The sequence below is a fragment of the Caretta caretta genome, chromosome 1 (assembly GCF_965140235.1).
Source record: "Caretta caretta isolate rCarCar2 chromosome 1, rCarCar1.hap1, whole genome shotgun sequence".
In the NCBI taxonomy this organism is placed as follows: Eukaryota; Metazoa; Chordata; order Testudines; family Cheloniidae; genus Caretta; species Caretta caretta.
The window spans coordinates 326,171,893-326,199,411 of NC_134206.1; the positions used below are offsets into that span (position 1 = coordinate 326,171,893).

Genomic DNA, 27,519 nt, shown 5'->3' on the forward strand with positions numbered 1-27,519 from the left:
TACAAAAGGTTTTCCTCTCTCCCCACCCCACTCTCCTGCCGGTAATAGCTTATCTAAAGTGATCACTCTCCTTACAATGTGTATGATAATCAAGGTGGGCCATTTCCAGCACAAATCCAGGGTTTAACAAGAACCTCTGAGGGGAGGGGGGGTAGGAAAAAACAAGGGGAAATATATCTTGCATAATGACTTAGCCACTCCCAGTCTCTATTCAAGCCTAAAGTTAATTGTATCCAATTTGCAAATGAATTCCAATTCAACAGTCTCTTGCTGGAGTCTGGTTTTGAAGTTTTTTTGTTCTAATATCACAACTTTCATATCTGTAATCACGTGACCAGAGAGATTGAAGTGTTCTCCTACTGCCTTATGAATGTTATAATTCTTGACATCTGATTTGTGTCCATTTATTCTTTTACATAGAGACTGTCCAGTTTGACCAATGTACATGGCAGAGGGGCATTGCTGGCACATGATGGCATATATCACATTGGTGGATGTGCAGGTGAACGAGCCTCTGATAGTGTGTCTGATGTTATTTTTTTCTGTGGTTTGTATGTGTATGGTGAAATTGACATTTACCAACCAACATTTACCAATAAAAATCTAATCCTCCCAAGCCTACTTATATAATGGCATTACAGTTCCATTGCATCACATTAGCTGACAGCAATGCAAAGACTGAGACACACATATTTACTGATAAACACAAAAGCAAGAGCCCAAATATGGGCCAACAGGGAGCACTAGTTGATTTCTTGATGATAGCTTTTCACTTCCCTGCTAACCTGACATTGTTCTTTAATTTTGCCTTGTTCTGTACCGAAGCCATAAGAACAGCCAGACTGGGTCAGACCAATTGTCCATCTAGCTCCGTATCCTGTCTTCCAACAGTGGCCAATGCCAGGTGCTTCAGAGGGAATGAACAGGCAATCATCAAGCGATCCATCCCCCATCATCCACACCCAGCTTCTGGCAGTCAGAGGCTAGAGCCACCCAAAGCATGGGGATGCATCCCTGGTCATCTTGGCTAACATTGATGGACCTGTCCTCCATTAACTTATTAATTTTTTTTAGACCCATGATCGTTTTGGCTTTCACAACATCCCCTGGCAATGAGTTCCACAGGTTGATTCCACATCGTGTGAAGTACTTCCTCTTTTGTGTTTTAAACCTGCTGCCTATTCATTTCATTGGGTGACCTCTGATTCTTGTATTATGTGAAGGGAAAACTACATTTTCTTATTCACTTTCTCCACACCATTCATGATTGTATAGCTCTCTATCATATCCTCCCCCCTTTAGTCGTCTCTTTTCCAAGCTGAAAAATCTCAGTCTTTTTAATCTCTCTCCTCCTACGGAAGCTGCTCCATACTCTTAATCATTTTTGTTGCTCTCCTCTACACATTTTCCAATTCTAATTGGATGTATGCTGATGGATGTATCACTCTCCTGCAAAAAACATATTGGCCCAGGACCCAGCTCAGAGTTGCTAGAAAGCAAAACTGCATTTCCCATGCCATGTGGACTTGTATAGTCCTAGACTTTAAGGCCAGAAAGGGCAATTGTGAGCCTCTAGTCAGACCCCCTCTATCCCACAGACCATAGAACTTCCCTGAATTAATTCTTGCTTCTGGTCCAATAGCTGTGACTGAACAGCAGCAGGTCTTTTAGAAAACCATAGAATCTTAATTTAAAGACGTCCAGTGATGGAAAATCCACCACAGTCCTTGGTCAATTGTTCCAATGGCAATTACTCTCACTATTAAAAATGGGCACTTAGTTCTAGTCTGAATTTTTCTAGCTTCAACTTCCAGCCAGTGGATCTGGTTGTACCTTTCTCTGTCAAACTGAAAACCCCTCTATTATCCGATTTCTGTTCCCCAGATAGGTACTTCTAGACGGTGATCAAGTCACCAGTTTGTCTAGCTTGGTAAAACCATTCTCAACCCCCCGCCCCCCATGTACACTCTCACCAAACAAACCCTCAACTATCTAAGTGATGAGGAGAGAAAAGAAGGAAAGGCACAGGCTCTTGTGCTTGTGATTGGAGCAACAGCCAAAAAGAGTCAGGGAAGGGAATAGAAGAAAAGTTATGCACCCATCCCCCCCCAAAGGAGCCAAGACCTTGTGGAGATGCAGGTTTGTAGTGTGCTGCTCCAACTCCACCCCGGAAGGCAAATTCACTCATGGATATCAAGCACGACTGACTCATTGCATGGTAAAACCTTTCAACAGGCATGAGCGAGGTGTGGGGAAGCAGACATTGCAAATCCTGACCAACTGACCCCTGCTTTCTGCTGCACCCCCCTGGCACAGACCACCACCACCAGGCATCTGAGTTATCTGGAAGAATATGGAATGACCCGTGCATAAACAGACTTAGAGAGCACAAGTTTGGACAAGGAACCACCCACAGCAGCACTGCAATTATTTGTAAAACTGGTTACACTTTCACAGCCCTCCTCTTTCTTTCATAGATCTTAAATCTAAAAAAAAAGTAAGTTTTATATTTATCCTTAACAGTGTAAACAAAATTAGTATAATTCAGCTGTGTTTAGTGAACTGAATTGGGCTAGTAGTATACATAGTTCAAACATTTTTCAGCATACCGTTGAAATGGTGTTGTGTCTGCATATTAACACCAATTTCAGAACTCATCCTGGGTTTTGTTCTAGCCACACCTGCTATCTTCAGAGGGCCTGCCTACATGAAATCCAAGTGAGGCATTTGCCACCTACCTAGGCTGTTCTCTTTATGATCTTTATTTGTACTGTTGAAGGTATACCAAAACACACCAGCAAGTAGCAGTTAAACTATATATGTAATTATCGTGTAACTGGACACCACCCACCCAGTTACACATTGTGTAAAGAGTTGTCACTTTGGATGGGCTATCACCAGCAGGAGAGTGAATTTGTGTGGGGGGGTGGAGGGTGAGAAAACCTGGATTTGTGCTGGAAATGGCCCAACCTGATGATCACTTTAGATAAGCTATTACCAGCAGGACAGTGGGGTGGGAGGAGGTATTGTTTCATATTCTCTGTGTATATATAAAGTCTGCTGCAGTTTCCACGGTATGCATCCGATGAAGTGAGCTGTAGCTCACGAAAGCTCATGCTCAAATAAATTGGTTAGTCTCTAAGGTGCCACAAGTACTCCTTTTCTTTTGAAAAGAGAAGCAGGCCCTAATTCTTTCCTTTCAAAAAGGTCTGAACACCTAATGTTGGCTGGTTTTGGTCACGTAAAGAAAAATGAGTCCTTTTCAGAGCTTCATCCCAGACAGAATCAGCTTTAGTGCTCATCTCACAATGCCCAATAACTATAACATGCCATGAATGAAACACAACCAGAAGAAGCCTGACCCATGACATCATGACCCTCCTGCCTCCGCCCACCCAAGGATCCAAGTGGTGTTATTTCAACCCTTTTCCTTTCCAGCCATGTGAACATGTTCACTGGAAATTAAGCGAGCATAAAGCTCCATCCTAAAACTGTTCACCATTGTCCAACTTGGCACAAGTCCATTTAAATCTCACAGCCTTGTGCTTCAGTGTCATGTTTCCCTACTTCTCCACTCTGACTCCTTATCACTTTACTCCCGGTTTTGGCATAGACAATAGCAACATCATGTACCTTTACCTTTTATATGAATTCCCAGTTCCAGGGTTCTGCTATTTCTCCATTCATCCTTCTATTACCCATTTCATTCTATTGTTTCCTTGTGTAGGTCTCCCACTTCTTGTTGTGTATGGTCACAGCCTTGTTTTATTGCCATTTACGTGGTTCACTTGAGGAAGCAGCCTTGTGGCATAGTCTTCAAAGAGGGGCCTCCTGGAAACTAAATATTGAGCTGCCTCTGAAGTCAGCATTGCTTGGACCAACATGATGTTCTGCTCTTTATTTCTCCATTTAATAAGCTACAAAGCCAACCTAGTGGCTTTTTACCTTCTTGGAGAGCTGTCAGATCTTTATAAAGGTAATTCCTTTTCAAAGTGTCTTAACGTTTGTGCATCACTCATGTCTCGTAGCCAGCCCTCTGGTTCATTTGCAACTCCATAGGTTATATTTGTGTCTGTAAGGGTTTGTCTACATGGGAAAGCAAGTGCTCAGCAAGTAACAGTGTGAATTCACAGCACACTAGCTACTCCACACAAACTTTCTGTGTGGACACTCTTACTGAGCACCAGAAGTGCCCTCGGGAGTATTAGAGTGCATTAAGCTAACACACACACAAAGAGGATATGTCAACACTGCCATTAAAAACCCACAGCTAGCCCATGCCAGCTGGCTTGGGCTAAGGGGTTGTTTGATGGCCATGTAGACATTCAGGCTTGCGCTGGAGCCTGGGCTCTAGGACCATGCAAGGTGGGAGGTCCCAGAGTTTGGGCTGCAGCCCAAGCCCAAATGTCTATACTACACTTCAACAGCCCCTTAGCCCAAGCACCACAAGCCCAAGTCAACTGGCACAGCTGCCAGTGTTTATTTGTAGTGTAAAGATAGCCAAAGATAATTCTAATGCTCAGAAAGAGTGTCCACACAGGGAGTGTGTGGAGTAGCTAGTGCATGTGAATTCACAGTGGTTACTTACTGCACAGTAACTTTCCCATGTAGACAAGGCCTATGACAACATAATTCTGTAACTATTTAAAAAAAAAAAGTTATTTAAAGCCTTGTTTATTAAGAATAGGACCTGGATCATAGTGCTGGAAGTTCAGAAGACTGGAAGGAAGCTAATGTACTAATATTTACAGTGAACAGAGTCAATTATATGTCTGTCAGCATGACATTGATCCCAGGCAAAATAATGGAGCACCTGATATGGGACTCTATTAATAAATAAAAGGAGTGTAACATAATTAATACTAATCAACATAGGTTAATGGAAAATAAATCCTGTCAGACTAACTTGATATCTTGTTTTAATGAGATTACAAATTTATCTGATAACAGTAACAGTGTTGATGTAATAGACTTCTGTGCAAGGCAGCTGACATGGTAAGACATTTTGATTAAAAATAGGATACCAAATTAACATGGTACACATAAAAACTGGTTTACTGACAAAGTCTCAAAATGTAATTGTAAATGGGGAATCATCATCAAGCAGGTGTGTTTTAGTGGGGTCCTCAGAGACTGGTTCTTGGTCCTACCCTATTTAACATGTGTCAAGATTCCTTCCCCACTCTGAACTCTAGGGTACAGATGTAGGGACCTGCACGCAAGACCCCCTAAGCTTATTCTTACCAGCTTAGGTTAAAACTTTCCCAAGGTACAAACTTTGCTTTGTCCTTGAACCGTATGCTGCCACCACCAAGCATTTTAAACAAAGAACAGGGAAAGAGCCCACTTGGAGATGTCTTCTCCCAAAATCCCCCGCAAGCCCTACACCCCCTTTCCTGGGGAAGGCTTGATAAGAATCCTCACCAATTGGTACAGGTGAACATGACCCAAACCCTTGGATCTTAAGAACAATGAAAAATCAATCAGGTTCTTAAAAGAAGAATTTTAAATACAGAAAAGGTAAAAGAATCACCTCTGTAAAATCAGGATGGTCAATACCTTACAGGGGAATCAGATTCAAAGCATAGAGAATCCCTCTAGGCAAAAGCTTAAATTACAAAGACACAAAAACAGGAATATACATTCCATCCAGCACAGCTTATTTTACCAGCCATTAAAACAAAAGGAAATCTAATGCATTTCTAGCTAGATTACTTACTAACTTAACAGAAGTTCTGAGGCTGCCTTCCTGATCTGTTCCCGGCAAAAGCATCACAGAGAGAAAAAAACCCTTTATTCCCCTCCCCCCTCCAGATTTGAAAGTATCTTGTCCTCTCATTGGTCATTTGGATCAGGAGTCAGCGAGATTACCTTAGCTTCTTAACCCTTTACAGATGAATGGGTTTTGCCTCTGGCCAGGAGGGATTTTATAGCACCATATATAGAATGGTGGTTACCCTTCCCTTTATATTTATGACATGTTTATCAGTGACCCAGAAAAAAACATTAACAATCATCACTGATAAAGTTTGCTAATGACTCAGGTTGCAGGAATGGTAAATAATAAAGAGGACAGGTCACTGATACAGAGCAATATGAATCACTTGGTAAGCTTGTGGTGCTGTGGACAAAAGAGCTAATGCATTCCTTGAATATATAAACCAGGGAATCTTGAGCAGGAGTAGGGATGTTATATTACCTTTTGTGTCTTGCACTGGTGTGACCACTACTGAAGTACTGTGTCCCCATCTAAAGAAGGAGGTTGATAAATTTGTACAGATTTGAATTTGTGGTTCAGATTAGAGCCATAAGAATGACTAAAAGATTAGAAAGCATGCCTTATAATGACAGACTCCAGGAACAAACATCTATCTAGCTTCAAGAAAAAGTTAAGAGATGACTTGATCATAGTCTCTATCTTTACCTACAAATGAGGAACAACAATTTTATACTAGAAGGCCTTTCAGTCTATCAGACAGAAGTCTAACAAGATCCAATGGCTGGAAGCTGAAGCTAGACAAATTCAGACTGGAAATAAGGCACACATTTTTAACAGTGAGGTTAATTACCCATTGAAACAATTTACTAAGAGTTGAGATGAATTCTCCATCACTGGCAATTTTTAAATCAAGGCTGGATTTTTTTTTGTTTTTTTTTTTTTGTTTTTTTGTTTTTGTTTGTTTGTTTTTTAAGAGACCTGCTCTAGGAAATAATTCAGGGAAGTTCTATGGCCTGTGTTATGCAAGTGGTCAGACCAGATGGTCACTATGATTCCTTCTGGCTTTAGAATCTATGAATATATAGTCTGTTCCCTATCCTCATCTTAAATCTAGATAGGAGGAGTTTTCCTTTCCCACACAGAGCACACTTCGCCACAAGTCTTATTGCTCCCCTCCCTACTCCTGTGCCCTCCCAAAATGGGCTGTTACCCATTTCTTGCTCATGCTGTCTTTAAATGCTAAGTGCATGCATACATGGAGTCACTAGTAATAGTAAAAGTGATTTTATTATTAGTTTGGTGAGAGCATTGCCTTGGGACTCACCCAGCTCTAAGATGAAGGCTAGTTTTGAAATATTTTTGAATAGTTAATTCTATGATCTAGCGCAGATTTTTATTGATAGATAAAAAAACAGCCCAATCAAGAATGTCTAAAACACACTTTGAAACACTTAAATACACTAAATCACACTTCCCCCACCTAAATTATAGAGTTGTGGTTCTAATCTGAAGAGTGACTACCTAAAAATATAAACTTTTTACTCAAACCCTCCTATTGCCTCACTGCCTTTGTGTATTCAGTCATTGCTGCTTTCCAGATCAAAATAAAATATTCATTACCAATCATTCCCACTAGCACTGCAGAGTTAACAAAGGTAGGAGAGAGTCAAGTGCATTCTATTACAGTTCCCATATCAAACAAATTGTTTACTAAGCCCCTGCAGCTGAAAATGGTGATGTTTATGCTTGAAAAGACCCAGCTTGACTTTCAAGTTCCAGGCTAAATTTGCAGGGCAAGCAGAAAGGGAGAAAACATCTTCCTATTTGTAAATTGAGCAGATTGGACTTGGGAGTCAGAGAGACAAACTTGAAACTACACGAGAAATATGACAGTGATGGAGATTAGGAATCTAAAGAGAACTGTTACATTTTTCAAAACAGAACTGCACTTTAAACTGAAAAATTAAATTATGCAAATATGTTGCTGCTGCTGATTATTTTGGGTTTTTTATTACATTAGTACCTAGAGGCCTCCACCAAGATCAGGCCTACTTTGGAGTTGCCACTGTAAACACACATAGTAACAGATAATCCTTGTCCAAAACGTTTTCAATCTAAGATTCTGATTCAGAAAAGCATCCCTATTCAGGAAAACACTTAAGCACACACAACTTTAAGAATATTCTTAAATGCTTTTCTGAATTTCAGCCTAAACAGACCAAGGAATTATTATCCCCATTTAACAGATGGGGAGCTGAGGCATGGAGAGATTAAGCGACTTGCCCAAGGTCACTCTAGAAGATCACAATGGTCCCTTCTGGCTTTGTAATCAATAGTATAACTAAATGTCACACAAGAAGTTAGTGGCAGAGCCAGGAATTGAGCCCATATCTTTAGAGTCTCACTCCAGACATTACCCACAAGACCATCACTCAACCCTTAAAGCCATCTTGACTGATCTTACATCCCAAAGAGTGATATGTAGTAATGTGGTGTGAAAGTGACATACCAAAAGAATATTTTTAGATTGTAAAGTCTTCTGGTCAAGGACTGCCTGATACTGAGTCTGAAAGTGCTTAGCAAAACTGGGCTCCAATCCTGGTTGATGCTATTAGCAAAAAAACAAAAAACTAAATTCAAAATTAATACCCATGAGTTTTGGGGAGGTAGTAAGATTCAAGTCACAATTTCCAAAACTGTGTTTTAGTGACTAACTTATTATTTTAAGAATAAAATTGGAGCATTAAACCTCACGATTTTCATTTATTGTTCCCAATAATAATAAAAGCTAATGCATTATTTCAACTTCAATTTTGCTATAGACAAAATAGCCTAAAAGCACAATATGTATATAATTTACCTGCAAAATCAGTTATCAGTGTATCATTACTAGACAGAGATGATTAATACCAACTGAGCAAGAATTGTTTTAACTCATAGAACAACTAAATCTGCCAAAATGGAAATGCAATTCATAACACACTTTAATATCCTAATCTGACATAGAAATCAAATGAAAATGAACACAAGTCTTGCATAGTACATTGTTCCTGACAATGTAATACATTTAGAAACTTAGAAGTTCAAATCATATTTCCCATGCATTAGATACTTATTTGAGCTTATACTCCATCGCTCTTCTTCTGACGGGAAATTGTACCTATTCTGCCACCAAGATGTGTCCAAAGAGAAAAAGACAGCGAAACTTACTTGAGAATTAGCACAAAACCAGACATAACCCATGAATTTAGAATTTACCCATGGATATAAGTAAATCTAGAAAGGCTGTACTTGAACTAGATACAAACGTTGCTGAATTTGTCCTTTGGAAGGACCTGAAGTATGCACCAGAGAACAGAGAAATAGTTTCCTGTATTGCTACATTTGTAAATAGCCAAGTAATGCAAAACACATGCAAGTACTTCCTCTTCAGCCTTTCTCAGAATGAACTTGTCACCCCTAAAAGCAATATAATAAAAGATGCAGAAATCCTGTGTATTGGATTGGTCTCTGCCATAGTTTAACAATGGTGGGTATTATTCCTATTTTGCAGATAGGGAAACCAAGGCAAAGAAGCCTGATTTTTTTTTAAGTCAGTCACATTACAACCGCACAGGCAACGGGACAATCCGACACATAATAGCTATTTGTGCAAAATAAGTATTTGATTTTCACACCCATTTATGGAGTTTGCATGCACCTAAATTCAAAACTCAGGTCCTAACTCAGGTCCCAACATCACCCAGCACATCAATGGCAGATTCAGGAACAGAACACAAGCCTAACAGAGTCCTTGACGTGACGGCCAGACAACACTCATTTTATATGCAACATTAGAAAGTCTGGAATGTTCTGCCAACAGGTGCTCTGACAGGCTCAATGCAAACAACTTATATTAGGTTAGAGGCAAAAACGGAACTTACGGAAGTAAATAAATTAAGCCTTTGAGAAAATTCTAACAAGCAGATGGTTTCCTACATCGTGCCTCTAAAACAATGTGAGACTAGACACCTAGGTCAAAAATAGATTAGTTATCTCTAAACCCCCTTAATTTTTAAAATTTGGTTTTTTTTTAAATGTTGATTTTTCAACACTAATGTTGGCTGCAATGTAAAAAGTGAGCACTCTGCTTGGACAATGAGAGCAGTGTAAACAGTTGGATTCTCTGGCTCTCCTGCACTAACACAACTAGTGTTAAATAGGATATTTATTTCTTACACCTGTTTTCAATGGATTAAAAAAAATAGTTTTACAAAAACCTAAATTTGGGGCCCAAAGGGACCTGACAGTATCAAATCTACTTAAGACCATGGTTAAAACATATTATTAAATCCTGTAAACCATTAGCCATGTCATCAAATCTGGCAAAAAAATTTGACATGATTTATACACATGTATTTTTAATCTGCCTAAGAGATGTCAGATCCCTAACTCCAGGTTATCAAAGTAGAATACTCCTACTCTACATTACCATTTATATAGAAAAAGCAAAAAACAAGTCCCAAAAAATCATATTCCTTCATATCAGGAACGTGGTGAGTCAATACATGGTACCTTTTATGTGAAAACATCCATTGAGTAAATGCACAAGACATGAATTCAACACCAGTAGGGAGTGTATGAGATCTCAAGTTAACCAGAATTTTCCAAACAAGAAGTGAGCTAAGAAAAGAAGATTTTAAAATGTTAAGACAACATGGCTTCATGTTATCACCAAAACTGTGTCTTTCATGTACCATTCACCCTGTGCGCCCAAAGTTGCCTCAAAATTTAAAAATCTGTGTGAAATGCAAGATTCTGCACTTCAGATTTACAGCTCCTTAAACTTGGATCATCAGACTTTACTACAATGTTACTGCTAAGGAAAACTTGAACGTCTCTTACACCAAACATTATATTATAATGCCATATGGAAAAGTATTAGTGTCAAAACATGGAATGTTTTTTCAGAAATTGTGTCTGTGCTCAAATTCACATAAAAACCCAGCATTTTTACAACCATATTTAAATTTAATTATTGTACACAGGTTAACAAAAAAGTATCACAAGTAAAACTAAACATTGGATTTAACAAAAACAATAGAGTGGTACAATGGGTGTTCAATTTTTCAGGAAATAATATTACAAATAACCATCTCTCAGAGACTTTAACCTCACTAGGGACACAGTTTGTTAAAAATGTAGCTGTTATCTACTGAGCCACTTATCTTAGCACTACAGTATATTTGAAGTCAGAGTCCTACGGTCAAGGTATAAAAATCAATCAAGAGTCTAGTCCCCAGAGTGTGTTAGTCACAACCATTGTATTTCTTTGAAAGGGGAAGGGGGGAAAGGAAGAAGAAGAAAAAAGAGACCCCAAAAACAGATTCATTAAAAGGCTGCTGTATATAGTTTATCCTTCCCATAGCATACTCAGTTCAAATTATTGTTAATATCATTGGTAGTATGGTCTATATCTGGTTTGATCTGGGTGATGTGGTCCAGGAAGTGGGGCTTGAGAAGGTGGACCTTGCATTCTTGGGGGTGGAGGAGGCCCTCTTGGAGCGGGCCACATCCCCGGACTCATTCCCCCAGGCTGTGTAAAAGGAGGGCTGAGAGTTCCTTGATCTTCACTGAACTGCGGCAAAGAGTTAGGATTATAGTGATGGGGAGGGGGTGCATTTACATTTACAGGTGGGCCACCATGTTGAGGAGGGGGAGGTCCTGGAGGAGGGTGATTCATATATGGTGGCATTTGGGCAATTATGTGTCCAGGGGGAGGGGTTATTGGTGGTGGAGCAGAGGTCATCGGTGGTGGTGGAGCTTGGCTATAAACCATATGAGGAGTACCTGCTCCCTGGGGAGGATGTTGCATTGGATGGCTTATTGGTGGTGGTGGTGGCGGGGGTGGTGCATAATGTTGCTGTGGAGGCATAATATGATGAGGATGGGATACCACTGGTTGACCCTGATATTCAGGATGATGATGAGCAGGTGCTGGGGCTGGTGGAGGTGGTTCTCGAGCACCTGAATTTGAATCATCCTGAATAGGGACAGTTATTAAATTGCTGTGTTTTCTCGTGGAAATACGAAACGTATCCTGACTGACCGAGCGAGGTGGTGGTGGAGCCATTGACATCTCTGAAGGGGGTGCACGAATGTCCTCATGTGGTTGGTTATAATGCTCGTGCTGCACATGCTGTAAAGGAGGTGGCGGCATCATGAGGTGCTGCTTTGGTGGGATATGGCTCATATGATGCTTATCAGGTGGCATTATGAAACGCTCAGGAATTTCAGCAGGAGGTGGGGCAATAGGAGGATGAACAGGTTCAAGTGGAGGACGGGTAACAGGTTTTCCAGCTCTCATATGACGATGGTTGATGTGAGCTTGTAAGTCTCTCTGAGACAAATATGTTCTCTTGCACCCTTGAACAATGCTACACATGAAGAGAGACCCTCGCACACATTGCTCAATTCGCTGCACGGGATCATTACAGCTAAATTAGAAAAAAAGATCAGTTTATTATCATCACCAACAGCTGTGAATCTAGAAATATTTAGGCTAAATGATCATTCCACAATTCTACATATTAGAATATTCATACATATTAGAAGTAACATTTTTTAGTGCCAACGCAACACAAAAAGCTTGTATTTCCTTAATTCAAATTAAATTACAATATTTCAAAATTAGACAGACATTCTCCTATAGAAGCACAGCTACAAAGTACATCAACGTTTCCTGAGGAGACATTTAGAACTGACGTCCCATAATCTGTATCATATTCTAAGATGTGTCAAAAAGCACAAAAGAGAAGGGGTTCTTGAGATGAGGGTATACAATTAGTAAGTGAGCCTTAACTACTAGTGAACTGTCATTTGCGCTATTGCAGGTAATAACGGCAAGACTGAACACAAATATGTCAACTACTTATTTTAAATATCTTCTATTTACCATTTAAACTAGGGCTGTCGATTAATCAGTTAACTCACGTGATTAACTTAAAAATATTAATAGCAATTAAAAATATTGTGACTAATTGCAGTTTTAATCGCACTGTTAAACAATAGAATACCAATTTAAAATTATTAAATATTTTTGGATGTTTTTCTACATTTTCAAATATATTGATTTCAGTTACAACAGTATACAAAGTTGACAGTACTCACTTTATATTACAAATATTAGCACTGTAAAAATGGCAAACAAAAGAAATACACTGGACCCTCACTAGAACGCGCGTCTATATAGCGCGAATTCACATATAACGCGGTCGTGGCCATGGATCCCAAATTTAATTACTTTAATTGCAATTCATTTTAATGCGGTCCCCGTGTTAACACAGTACCACGAATGGATCCCAAAACCCGCGTTCTAGCGAGGGTCCGGTGTAGTATGAGGTGAATTTAAAAATACAAGTACTGTAGTGCAATCTCTTCATCGTGTAAGTACAACTTACAAATGTAGATTTTTTTTTTGTTACATAACTGCACTCAAAACCAAAAGAATGTAAGACTTTAGAGCCTACAAGTCCACTCAGTCCTACTTCTTGTTCAGTCAATCACTAAGACAAACAATTTGTTTACATTTACGGGAGATAATGCTGCCCGCTTCTTATTTACAACGTTACCTGAAAGTGAGAACAGGCGTTCGCACTGCACTTTTGTAGCTGGCATTGCAAAGTGTTTAAATGCCATTTATGCTAAACATTAATATGCCCCTTCATGCTTTGGCCACCATTCCAGAGGATATGCTTCCGTGCTGATGACGCTTGTTAAAAAAATAATGCATTAATTAAATTTGTGACTGAACTCTTTGGGGGAAGAATTGTATGTCTCCTACTCTGTTTTACCCGCATTCTGCCATATATTTCATGTTATAGCGGTCTCGGATGATAACCCAGCACATGCTGTTTGTTTGAAGAACACTTTCACTGCAGATTTGACAAAACGCAAAGAAGGTACCAATGTGAGATTTCTAAAGACAGCTACATCACTCGACCCAAGGTTTAAGAATCTGAAGAGCCTTCCAGAATCTGAGAGGTACTAGGTGTAGAGCATACTTTCAGAAGTTTTAAAAGAGCAACACTCCAATGCAGAAACCACAGAACCCAAACCACCAAAAAAGAAAATCAACCTTCTCCTGGTGGCATCTGACTCCGAGGATGAAAATGAACTTGCTTTGGTCTGCCCTGCTCTGGATGGTTATTGAGCAGAACCCATTATCAGCATGGACGCATGTCTTCTGGAATGGTGGCTGAAGCATGAAAGGACATATGAATCTTAAAGTTTATCTAGCACATAAATATCTCATGGTCGGCTACAACAGTGTCATGTGAATGCTTGTTCTCACTTTCAGGTGATATTGTAAACAAGAAGCAGGCAGCATTATCTCCTGCAAATGTAAACAAACTTGTTTGTCTGAGCAATTGGCTGAACAAGAAGTAGGACTGAGTGGACTTGTAGGCTCTAAAGTTTTACTTTTTTTTAAAAAAAATGAAGTTATTTTTTGTACATAATTCTACCTTGGTAAGTTCAACTTTCATGATAAAGAGATTACACTACTGTACTTGTATAAGGTGAACTGGAAAATACTCTTTTCTTTTTTACAGTGCAAATACAGCGGACTCTCACTACAGCATGCATAGCTAGAGCACGGATTCCCATATAGCACGGTTGTGGTGGTGGATCCCAAATTTAAATTGGGATCCATGGTAACGCGGTCCCCTCATTAACACGGTACCGCGCATGGATCCCGAACCCCGCGTTCTAGTGAGGGTCCAGTGTATTTGTAATTAAAAATAATAATATAAAGTGAGCACTGTACACTTTGTATTCTGGGTTGTAACTGAAATCAATATTTTTGTGTTTTCTACATTTTCAAATATATTTAAATAAATGGTTTTTTTTTTTAAATCGTGTGATTAATCGCAATTATCTTTTTAATCGTTTATTTTTTTAACTGCTTGACAGCCCTAATTTAAACATCAACAGTTAAACTGAATCTCTCAATATCTGGATGACAATGTAGTGTCAAGTACAACCCCTCTGGTACAGCAAAAGCATTCTTTGCTTCTTCCTACTGAGCTGTTTTTTCAACAAACAAAAATTAAGACATATGTGAAAATAAGCAGTTTAAATTATTCCAGTATATTCTCCCTTTTTAATAAGCAATCACTAGTGAACTTACCCTGGGCACATCTTGTCGCCCTTCTTCTCATGTAATATAGCACAGTCATAGCAGAAAACATGCTTGCAAGGTATCTAGAGACACACAAACAATCGCTTCATTAAACCATTATGTGTAAACCAGTATGTCATTTATAGAATGTATTTTTGATAAATTAAGTAAGTTTTGATACATTCCTCCCTCATGAACATGCTTTCTCAGTGTGTATCTTCTTGAAAATAAAATTCTTATATTTAAGTTGTCTGAAATGCATGCTGGGAAATGGACAAGATACAGCTATATGTAACAAAGTATGCAGTACCTTTGATGGGACATTTTCAAAAATAGCTTGAATAAGGTACATTCCATTAAAAAGAAAATGCAAAGAATGCACCACGAGCTCTTCCTATGGCAGCGAGGCAAGGCTGTTTATGGAAACTACAGCCGTATATTTCAGCTGTCCCTGCTACGGGGACTTAGTAACACCAGTACCGGTACTTCATGGTTTAGCAACTGGCATTCTAGGCTCCCCCTTGCTAATCACAGTTCTTTTAGCAGGACTCAGTGCTCTGCTTCTGCCAGTCTCCCATGTAACTGTGCACACATTAACTTGGATGGAGCTTGCACTTCTCCAAATCAAGTTGAAAATTTCCATCCTGGCAGTTGGAATAGTTCAAGTTCTGTGACAGGTCAGCGAAGGCACAACTGAACAGGACACAGTGGCTTTAACGGCCAATGCCTAAGGTCCATGTCTCGCTAATTGGTACAGTTCTCCAAATAGACTGGTATTCACCCAGGCTTTAAAATAAGGAAGAGACTACACAGCAGAGCTGGATTCACAGTGCAGCCTGTAAAGTTCTTAACTGGCATATCTGAGCCTTGGCATCTCTACTACAACTATAAATGACTCAAGGAATCAAGTTACCACATTGTTCTTCCCAAACTAGTAAAAACATGGTTCCAAGATGTAGTGTAGGTGTGTTTTTAACGTCGCCACAGGCAAGTTAAAACTCTGGACAATCCACTTATATTACAAACCCCATTACAGAGACATAGGACCAGTCTGCAAAACAACTTTTAAATGGTCAACAGCCAAACTGGTGTAACAATTCCTCCTGACTTGGTCATAACCGTTGTGTAGGCAAGACCTAATGAATCAAACTACATTCCTGAAATGCTTTTCAGCACACCACAGATGCTACAAGGAGCAAGTGAGTAAAAGGAAAGATTACAACTTAACACCACAAATGTCTTCACGGTCTATAAAATAAATAAATAAATAAAAATGCTCCCCTAAGCATCTTAATAATAAAGGTTGGTTGGCCTGAATTAGGACTATAAAGGTTAGTGACTCAAAATGCAATGCTAATTTTTAAAAAATTAAGCCAAAGTTAAATCCCTCAGCATCTATTAACTTTTAGTCAATATTTTAACTTTATTCTTTGCATTCTGTTATATCACTGCTTTAAAGGAGCACAGAAATGAGTAACATCTAGTATTTACTAACTCAGTTAAAGTCATCAAGTAATATACAATGCTTAGCTTAAAAAATAAGTTGCTTTAAGGCTAAACGGGCCTATTCATAGATATTTAGGTCAGAAGGGACCATTATGATCATCTAGTCTGACCTCCTGCACAACGCAGGCCACAGAATTTCACCCACCACTCCTACAAAAAAAAACCTCACACCTATATCTGTGCTATCAAAGTCCTCAAATCGTAGTTTAAAGACTTCAAGGAGCAGAGAATCCTCCAGCAAGTGACCCGTGCCCCATGCTACAGAGGAAGGCGAAAAACCTCCAGGGCATCTTCCAATCTGCCCTGGAGGAAAATTCCTTCCCGACCCCAAATATGGCGATCAGCTAAACCCTGAGCATATGGGCAAGATTCACCAGCCAGATACTACAGAAAATTCTTTCCTGGGTAACTCAGATCTCACCCCATCTAATAGCCCATCACAGGCCATTGGGCCTATTTACCATGAATATTTAATTACCAAAACCATGTTATCCCATCATACCATCTCCTCCATAAACTTATCGAGTTTAATCTTAAAGCCAGATAGATCTTTTGCCCCCACTGCTTCCCTTGGAAGGCTATTCCAAAACGTCACTCCTCTGATGATTAAAAACCTTCGTCTAATTTCTAGTCTAAATTTCCTAGTGGCCAGTTTATATCCATTTGTTCTTCTGTCCACATTGGTACTGAGCTTAAATAATTATGCTTATTATGCCTATTATGCTTCCACTGAAGTCAATAGATATTTTTAAATGGACTACAATGGCAGCAGGATCAAGCACCATGTCAGCCACTCTTCCAAAGCGATTTTACCCCTTAACCAAACAAGGAGACATCAGCAAAAGATATCTGCAACAAGAACAGCTTGGAGTTCTTGTACAAATTAAGGCCTTGATTTTATACTGAGACGCATTGGTATATACCCTTTTGCTCATGCAGAGCCTGAAGTCAATGAGCTCTGCATGGGATAGGTATGCATCTATGTGCATCTCAATGCAGGATCAGGGCCTAACTTTACAATAATTCTACTTAGTGGGAAGCTGTGACTCCTATTTAAAAAAAAAAAAAAAGTTAAGTAGCTGTTTTGTATGACGTTACACTTGCACTAGCTAACTACCCATATGCCAATGGGAGCACAGAGCACTTTTCCAAGAACAGGTATAGACTTCATGTTAGTTCACAGCAGGGTAGCTTTTCTATCAATACAGCTCTACTCACCATGCGCCCATACAATTTGATGGGCAATCCACACTTGTCACAGAAATGGACTGGGGTATCATCCTTTTCTCCCAGCAAGTTTATCTGTCAAAATAGCATTCATTAGGGCTCCTTATTTCATTAGGGTATTACCAATATGCTTGAAAGTTCATAAATATTTAATAAGGAACAGAGAACTACATACAATCTGAGAAACACAGCACAGAATATAGTTTCAGAAAGTCAGAAAGCAGTGGTAGCACTTATTTTTTATTTGATTTCTCTAAAGATAAGTAGGATGCTCTGCACTCTGAGAATATTAAGAATTAGCTTACGCCCTAAGGATTTCAAATTTAACGTATAGTATCATCAGAACTATTGCATTCATGAGTGTACCTTAAAGTCCCAAAATATGTGTCCAGGGAATCTTCTTGGATTCCCAAACATGTCCGCTCCTTTGCAGTCATACCGCTCCTCTTCATTATAATCAAATTCTTCTGGGGGGAATGGGAGGGGGGAAGAAAGAAAAACAATTTTTCTAATTGACCCAAGTTGCTATTAAAAACACATGCCATTCTACATTACAATCATCAAGAAATGCTACAGCATTTCCAATGTCTGCAGCCTGCCTTAATTCCATTCCGCAAGGAAAAGTAACAGAAGTAGTGCTACACTCTGAAGACAGAGACCATTTATTTTTTTATACTGCAGAAGCACCTAGAGGCCTGTAACCTGTACTCTTATAAGTTTGGACGGCATCTAACATATTAGTTCTCCAATACTGAGTATGGCCCCCGAGCACCACTGCAATATAAATAATAATAATAAATTAATACCCTTTCCTTCTATAGCATTAAACTATTTAAATTAGTTTACCTTCATCACCAGCCTGTGCCTTTGAAGGCATCCTGTTCATAATTCTTGGAGCGCGTGGTGCAGGTTTGGTTTTGTTGGGCTGTTTGGAGATGAGCTTTATAGGGATTCGTCTGCGAACATCAAGACCACCCAACGATCCAGAACTATTAGTGCCTTGCAAATCATTGTCTATACAAGAGAAAAATATGTTTACTGTCATTTTCCAGTTATTTTATACATTAGTTTCTGAAAGGATTAGATATTAGCAGAGACATTTTAAGGAAAACACTGATTTTATTAAAGCTAGTTTAAGCCTTCATTTACTGTACCAGAATTTACTTGTTTGAAAAAAATCTTAATCTATTGCTCACATGGTACCTTCAAACTGTCAGGTCATGCCAACAGTATTGGTCATAAATGAAATTATGCAGTAATATGACATTTATAATGAAATCAGTTTTGGAGTGAATCAGTCTCTCTCTTTCTCAAACTGTAACTTCTTTGGGGCAGACTCTGTCTTTTTATTGTGTGTTTGTACAGCATCTTGCACAGAAGTACCCTAATTCATGATTAGGGCTCCTTGGAATAAACACTGTACAACTAATGAACAAGGATCTTCCCTCAGGAACGGTTTCGTATATACTGTTTACAAGGGAAACCAAAAGACAAACATATTCCGTTTATGATCTTGGGCAAAATAATGGAACAGCTGAGATGGGGCTCAATTAATAAAGAAGGGTACTATTATTAACGCAAATCAACAACCATTTCCAGAAAATAGATCTTATCAAACTAACTTGATATCTTTTATTTATGAGATTACAAGTTTGGTTAATAAAGGTAATAGTGTTGATGTAATATAGTTAGACTTCTGTAAAGCATTTCACTTAGTATCACATGATATTTTGATTAAAATCTAGGCCAATATAAAATTGACATAGTAAATGTTAAATGGATTAAAACTGATAGGCCTCAAAATGTAACTGTAAATGGAAAAATCGCCACTAAGCAAGTATGTTTCTAGTAGGGTCCCACAGAGATCAGCTTTTGGCCCTATGCTATTTAACATTTTTATCAATGACCTGAAAGAAAATAAAATCATCTCTGATAAAGTTTGCAGATGACACAAAAATTGGGGGAATGGTAATCAATAAAGAGGGTAGTTCACAGATTCAGAGCAATCTGGATTGCTTGGTAATCTGGGCACAAGCAAACAATGTGTGTTTTAATACGCTAAAGGTAAATGTATACACCTAGGAACAAAAAATGTAGGCCATACTTACAGAATGGGGAACTCTATCCTGGGAAGTAGTGACTGAAAAAGATTTGGAGGTTATAGTGGATAATCAGCTGAATGTGAGCTCCCAATGTGATGCTGTGACCAAAAGAACTAATGTAATCCTGGGATGCATAAACAGGGGAATCTTGAGTAGGAGGCTGTTTTACCTCAGTGTACTTAGTGGTGGTTAAACTGCTGCTGGAATACTGTGTCCATTTCTAGTGCCCACAATTCAAGAAGGATGTTGATAAAATGGAGAGGGTTCAGAGAACAGCCATGAGAACAATTAAAGGATCAGAAAACATGCCTTACAGTGACAGACACAGAGAGCTCATCTATTTAGTACGCGGGTTCTCAAACTGGGGGTCAGGACCCCTCAGGGGGTCACAAGATTACTACATGGGGGAGTCACAAGCTGTCAGCCTCCACCCCAAACCCCACTTTGCCGCCAGCATTTATAATGGTATTAAATATATTAAAAAAAAGTGTTCTTAATTTATAAGGGGCTAGCTATGTGAAAGGAGTCACTAGTACAAAAGTTTGAGAACCACTGATTTCGTATAACAAAGAGAAGGTTATGGGATGAGTTGATTACAGTCTACATAGAAAAAATATTTAATAATGGGCTCTTCATTCTAGCAGGAATGATATAACACAATCCAATAGGTAGAAGATGAAGTTAGACTGACTGGTCAATCCCAGAAGATCTCCGGCAGCACAGCAGGGCTGCCGCTAAGACAGGCTCCCTGACTGCCCAGGCCTCACGCTAGGCCCAGAAGTGGCCAGTGCACCCCGCAGCGCCAGGGGGGAAGGTTCTCCCTCCACGTGCTGCTCCTGCCTGCAAGCACTGCTCCTGCAGCTCCCATTGGCCGGGAACGGGGACCTGTGGTCAATGGGAGCTGAGGGGGCAGTGCTTGCAGAGAGGGGCAGCACGCAGAGTCATGTGCTGTCCCCCTCTCCCAGGGGCCGCAAGGGCGCCTAAGCCCCTTCTGGGAGCGGTGTGGGGCCAGGGCAGGCAGGGAGCCTGCCTTAGCAGCAGCCACGCTACACCACTGCTGGATGTAAGTGCTGCCTCGCAAGAAGCCGCACCTCAACCCCCAGCCCTAAGCTCCCTCCCGGAGCCAGCACCCCGAACTCCCTCCTGCATCCTGAACCCCAGTCCTGACCCCCGCCCCCAGAGCCAGCACCCTTTCCCCCCTCCTCCATCCCAACACTCTGCCCCAGCCCAGAGCGCCCTCTTGCACCCCAACTCCCTGCCCCAGGCTCAGCCCAGAGCCCCCTCCCACACTGCAAACCCCTCAGGCCCAGCCCAGAGCCCGCATCCTCTCCTGAACCCCAACCCCTACCCCAGCCTGGTGACAGTGAGTGAGGATGGGGGAGAATGAGGGACCCGGGGGGCGAGGGGGGGGAAGTGAGTGGGGTCAGGCCTTGGGGGAAGGGGCGGGGCAGATCCTGGGTTGCCCTTAAATTCAAAAAGTGATCTTGGGCATAAAAAAGTTGGAGACCACTGAGCTAGACAAATCCAGACTGGAAATAAGGCATACTTTTTTGAGTGAGGGTAATTAACCATGGGAATAATTCACTACAGTCATGGTGTATTCTCCATCACTGACCATTTCTAAATGAAGATGGGATATTTTACTAAAAGATATGACCTAAGAATTATTTTGGGGAAGTTCTATGGCCTGGGCTATAAAGGAGGTCAGACTTGAGCATCAGAGTGATCCTTTTTGGCCTTGGAATCTACAACATCTTATTTAACACATCACTGGAACATCAGTGACCAAATATAGCAAACAGAGAATTAATAAGGCTTTACCGGCACATCTGATAACATATTTATGTAAAATCAAAGGCTAATCCCCCTACACACATAAGAATGGCCTTACTGGGTCAGACCAAAGGTCCATCTAGCCCAGTATCCTGTCTTCCGACAGTGGCCATTGCCAGGTGCCCCTGAGGGAATGAACAGAACAGGTAATCATGAAGTTTTCCATCCCATCGCCCATTCCCACCTTCTGGCAAACAGAGGCTAGGGACATCATCCCTACCCATCCTGGCTAATAGCCATTGATGGACCTATCCTCCATGAACTTATCTAGTTCTTTTGTGAACCCTGTTATAGTCTTGGCCTTCACACACACACACACACACACACAAACCCCTCTTAAGAGCAGTTTTAATCTTAAATCTCCAGTGCAAGGGAGGCAAGAGACACCCTGACACATGTCAATTCCCAAGACAATGGGCAAGGACAATGTCTAGGCAATAAACAGGGCCCTCATTACATGAAAATATTATGCAATGGTATTACTGTAGCACCTATGAACCCTAGTGATGGATCTGAACCCCACTGTGCTAGGTGCTGTACAAACAAAGAAAGAGACAGTCCCTGCCCAAGCAGTTTACAATCTGAGAAAATATATGGAGGAGTACAAAGCAGTAACGAGACACACAGAGGCAGTCGGGACTGGTGCATCACACAGACAATATATCAAGTTTGTGGATGTTCCTCATATTGGGAAATTATGACTCCGTTTATAATAAAATGTATGATGATGCTCACATGCATTCCTGGGCAGCCAACTTAAAGGAACACTGCAATTTCAGAGCAGAGGTCAACAGGGGGAACAATTCTGAATTGCATACTGAGGCACTGCAAAAAAGCGGATAGCCCCTGTCTGCAGAACACTGATGTGTCTGCACACATGGAATATAGAGATCAGATATATGTTTTAGGCCAGGGGTTCTCAAACTGGGGGTCGGGACCCCTCAGGGGAGTCATGAGGTTATTATGTGGGAGGCTGCAAGCTGTCAGCCTCCACCCCAAGCCCCGCTTTGCCTCCAGCATTTATAATGGTGTTAAATATATAAATACATGTTTTTAATTTATGGGGGGGGTGTCACACTCAGAGGCTTGCTATGTGAAAGGGGTCACCAGTACAAAAGTTTGAGAATCACTGTTTTAGGCAATCCAGTCCATCTCATTGCCAGCGCAGATACCTACAACAGAAAGTTCCGTTCTGGTACTTCAAGATCAGAACCTTCTGAGAAAATTAACAAAGACGATTATAGGGCTTGAGTGATTGAATGAGGTATTTTTCTGAGAGAAGGATAAAAGAATCAAGTAGGTATCAGTATGGCTAAATCAGGAGAAAAAGTAAGAACTCTTTAGAATGGTAGAGAATGTATTTATAATCAAGAGTAATGGGATGACACTGTAAGTTAAGTTCCCTCCATCTGAAAACCCATCTGGTGTGAGAAATACAGTATTCTAGATAAAAAGAGCATACGTACCCCTACTCTGTACCTGCACGTGCTTTTACACAGGAAACTCTTCTGGGCAACATAACTCTTCTGGTTATTTATGGGGCAATTTACCCCATGTGCACTAACTGTGCTAACTACACAAATAATATTGCACAGCAAAAATAACTATAGACCAAATATTAGAAAAACAACTTCCTAAGAGAGATTACTAGGGAAAAGGTGACAGCCCCAACACTTGGAGGATTTAAAACTAGACTGGATAAAACACTGAAAAAATTACAGTAAGGAAAAAACCTGTAGTAACTTCCAGGAAGTAGACTGACTGATCTAATAAGTCTTTTCTATCTCTTAAATTCTATGGGTCACATTCATCTGATGTAAATCCACATTGACTTCTGAAGTCAATGGAGTCACACCACAAATTAACACATCTCTATGAATGTCTGAGTCGCTTGTCACAGTTCTGACCCAAATAAAAACTACTAAAGCTCACTCAAATTCATGTAAGAGAAATCTTATGCTTTTGAGTTTTTATAAATTTAAATTTTCAGTTGTGTTCTAACACATTTTAATTAATTGTCAGTTAATGAATAGAATTGTAGCTTCTTATTTAGTCACTTGTTTCTGTACGTGATGAATAAGGCTGTGAATCTTTCACGGAGGTCACAGATTCTGTGACTTTCCAGGACCTCCAGCTGCAGCAGCTGACCCGCAGTGGCCTCTAATCCAGCAACCCCAGGCAACTGATCCTGGGTGCTGTGCCAGAGCAGCAATCCCAGAGGGGCAGCAGTAGGGCTACCCTATGGCCTGGAGGGGTGGGCCCCCCCCACACCTTCCCCGGGAGCAGCAACATCAGCAGGGCCCTGGGCTGCCCCCCATCCCCAGAAGCAGCAGCATCTGTTGGAGCACCACCCCTCCACCCCAGCAGGTAAGATTTAGTTAACAATATTTTTAGTAAAAGTTACTGATAGGTCACTGGTGATGACTTTTTCGTTATTGCCTGTGACTTGTCCATGACTTTTACTAAAAATACCTGTGACTAAATCGTAGCCTTAGTGATGAACTAAGGCTACATTCAAAGTAATCCCCAAACCCATGCTATATATACATAGCAGTAACAAAAGGTGTGCATCCAGGGACGATTTGCAGCAACCAGGTAAAGAACAGTGTTCAATTCTGGTATTTCTATGCCAGAAACTTTGAGAACATCAACATAGCATACTGCAAGCAGAATAAGAAAATAAAGTTTTAAGCAATGCCACTATGATAAATCTCAAGTTTTGTAAAAATCTCAGGATTTTTCTACCTAGACAAAACCTTGATTTTTAAATGCTCCTCTCAGGCCCACACAACCAGTAAAAGGCATGGAATATGCTGCCAAAGGAGCAGCATTAATATACTGCAGATTTGAACCTGCAACCTTTATGTTAGCCTGCAATCCCTACTGGTTTGCCTGCTTCTTAGGCCAATGGACGAGAACCAGCTACAAAAAGTGCAGCGCGTTATACAAACAGTACATACTTCTAGCGTAGCAGATACAGCCAGGTGTTTCCCGTCCTCGGCCACCTGCGAATCTGCCAACTACACACCAAGAACCAGAGTCCCTTGCTAAGTCAGTACAAGGTGGACCCATCCTTCAGCTCGAAATGACGAACCTCAGCCATTGCTCGGGCAGTGACGTCTGGGCGAACTCTGCTGTAGTACCCCCGACCCCAGCGCATGGCGGAGGGGACCGCACACAGCCTACGGCTGCTCCCACTTCCCTGCTCCCCCGGGCGGACAGTCACAGCGGCCTTCCCCGTCCGCTCGGGGCCCCGCCGAAAGAAGCCAATGGGGATCGGGGCCTGCCCCTCGGCAGGGACCGGAACGGACCAGGGCCCGCTGTCAGGGTGCGGGCTGACGGGGGCGCGGGGGCTGCGAGGCCCGGCCGAGTCCCCTCCCCGCCACACTGTGGGCCGGCGGCGCTGGGGTCCAGGCCCCGCTAGGCCCCAGCCGCCAGGCCGCTCCCCAGGCCCGCTCCCGGGGGGGGGTCTCCCCGCGGCCGGCTGCCCGGGCCGCTCCGCGCAGTGACCCGGGGCAGGCCCGCCCGGGTATAAATGCGGCTCCCTCCCTCTCCCCTCCTCACCATTGTGGTCCATGATTCGGCGCGGGGCACTGTGGGAGCGGAAGTCACCACGCCGGAAGCGCCTGGACAGCGGAAGCGGAAGCGGTGCTGTCAATGCCGCGGGGGGTCTGGTCAAGGGAGAACCGCAGTGAGCCGCGCGTGCCCAGGGGCCGGAGGGCCTCGCTTCGGTGGGCAAAACGAATAGGCCCTATGCAAGCTACAGCTCCCAGGGTGCACTGCGCAGGGCCGGGGACTGTCGCTACCAGCATGCTTTGCGGGCCCCACAAAGTCGGGACATTGACTCTTCATGGCCCTGTCGTGGCCCAGGGCATGCCGGGAGCTGGAGTCCCCTCATGAATTGTCTCCGCTGCGGCCCGCGGTGCCGGAGGTGCTCTGTTCCCAGAGCCCGCGGAGCGTCTGAGAAGGGCCCCGCCCTGCGAGACTCGGCCGCCTGGGAGCTCATCAAACCCCAGCCCCGGGCGGGCGAGCGGGCGGAGGCGGCGGTGCCGCCAGGCTGGGTGCTTTGCAGCGGCCTTGGGGGGTGCGAGCCTTTCCGGGTCCCTCCAGTGGCTCTTTCGAGCGTTTGTCCGCAGCTACGTGCTCTAGACGCGGGCTCTGGGTTCTGACTGAGTGAGGAGCGTCTCCCCGTGTCGCGCGGCTCCGGCACCTGGTGCACTATGGAAAACACCAAAGGTTGCAGGCCTGGCGATGAGTGAGCAACATGCCCCCCGAGGCTCACAGGCAGCGCTTCCCCAGGCTCCACATCTCCTTTCCCAACCAAGCCCCGGCCTGAGGGGGCCTGTAGCTCTTCTCTGACCTCACTGTGGCTTGTCAGCATCTTTCTGGTGTACACACACAGATATTTCCTTTGCAGGAGTCACCTAAGGGAATGTCACCAGCTAGCCTAGCTATGTGGTGCATCTGCAGCCTAGAATTAGGGCTGTCAATTAATCACAGTTAACTCAGGCGATAACGCCAAAGAAATTAACTCAAAAATAATTGCGCTATTCAACAATAAGGGAATACTAATTAAAATTTATTATAATATTTTGTATGTTTTCTTTCTTTTCAAATGTTTTCAGTTACAACATCAAATACAAAGTGAGCACTGTACACTCTATATTTTTATTACAAATATTTTCACTGTAAAAAAGAGAAACAAAATAAATAGTATTTTTCAGTTTACCTCCTACAAGTACTGTAGTGCAATCTCTTTATTGTGAAAGTGCAACTTACAAATGTAGAATTATTTTTTCCATATAACTAACTGTACTCAAAAATAAAACAATGTAAAACTATACAGAGCCTACAGGTCCACTCAGTCCTATTTCTTGTTCATCCAATCACTGAGACAAGTAAGTTTGTTTACATGTACAGGAGATAATGCTGCTCGTTTATTTATGTCACCTGAAGGTGAGGACAGGCGCTAGCATGGCACTGTTGTAGGTATATATGTTCCAAGGTATATATGTGCCAGATATGCTAAGCATTTGTATGTCCATTCATGCTTCGACTTGTAGATTGCACTACCTTTTGTTTCTTTTTTACAGTGCAAATATTTGTAATTAAAAATAATATAAACTGAGTGTGCTATGCTTCGTATTTTTTGTTGTAATTGAAATCAATATTTATGAAAATATAGAAAAACATCCAAAAATATTTATAATACATTTAAATTCTATTAACAGTGCGATTAAAACTGTAATTAATTGCAACTATTTTTTAACCTCGTGATTAACCGCAATTATTTTTTTTAATTGTTTGACAGCCCTACTTAGAATTAATGGCTTTTTTTTTGTTCTGCCACATTGCACTCATGTCTGAACTTGCTGTCTGGTCCTCACAACTTGGTGTCTTTCAGCATTTATACTTCCCATTTTTATCCCACCCGTATATGTGTGTTGGACTATTTTTCCTTGTATTGCATTGGCCTGGCTTTTTTTTTCCAAATGTCTCACTTTGTTATTTTTCTTCCCACATTTCTTGTCCCTCTGGGCCCTCTTGTATTATTTCTCTGACCCTAACTTATATTTGCAGTGTCTAATTTTGTATAGAAATTCAGTAGGATACAGTCATTTGTCCATGCTTTGCCGTTATGGGTAGTAGGCAGGATGTGGAGCTTTCAAAAACCCTCTGCAGCCATAACAGGAGGAATGAGTTCTTGCAAGTGCAGGGGAAGAGAAAGAAGGGAGTGCTTAAATCTCTCCCAAGAGCCATGGGAAGCGGGTGAACTGGGCTCAGGGAGGCTAGCCCTGGCCCAATCCTTCTGCCTGGGGCCCTGCCCCCCATTCTCCCAACAGAGCTCAGAGGGCCCCCTCCCCAAGCACTCCCAGCTCTGGGTGGGTGGCACAGTCCCCAGTGACAGGCAGACAGGCGGCACAAGCACAGGCTTTGGCCACCCGGAGTCCCTAGCTGCAGGCCAGTCCCCT

At 41.7% G+C, this 27,519-nt stretch overlaps 1 protein-coding gene across 6 annotated transcripts; it reads right to left on the minus strand.

Annotated features, from left to right (window-relative positions):
- Positions 1-8,685: 8,685 nt before the first annotated feature.
- Positions 8,686-25,508, minus strand: CBLL1 (Cbl proto-oncogene like 1). 6 transcript variants are annotated; one of them, XM_048836325.2, is made up of 6 exons: positions 25,112-25,508; positions 18,459-18,626; positions 17,979-18,076; positions 17,604-17,687; positions 14,889-14,962; positions 8,686-12,195 (listed from the first exon to the last, which is right to left on the minus strand). In XM_048836325.2, the coding sequence occupies exons 1-6, from the start codon at positions 25,122-25,124 to the stop codon at positions 11,154-11,156; spliced, it is 1,479 nt and encodes a 492-aa protein (XP_048692282.1). In that variant the 5' UTR covers positions 25,125-25,508; the 3' UTR covers positions 8,686-11,153. The 6 variants fall into 6 exon arrangements, with proteins under 6 accessions (XP_048692282.1, XP_048692281.1, XP_048692283.1 ...); XM_048836324.2 differs by having other exon boundaries at positions 17,979-18,079; positions 25,112-25,507; XM_048836326.2 differs by lacking the exon at positions 25,112-25,508 and adding an exon at positions 24,642-25,091 and having other exon boundaries at positions 17,979-18,079.
- Between the last annotated feature and the right edge of the window lie 2,011 nt (positions 25,509-27,519).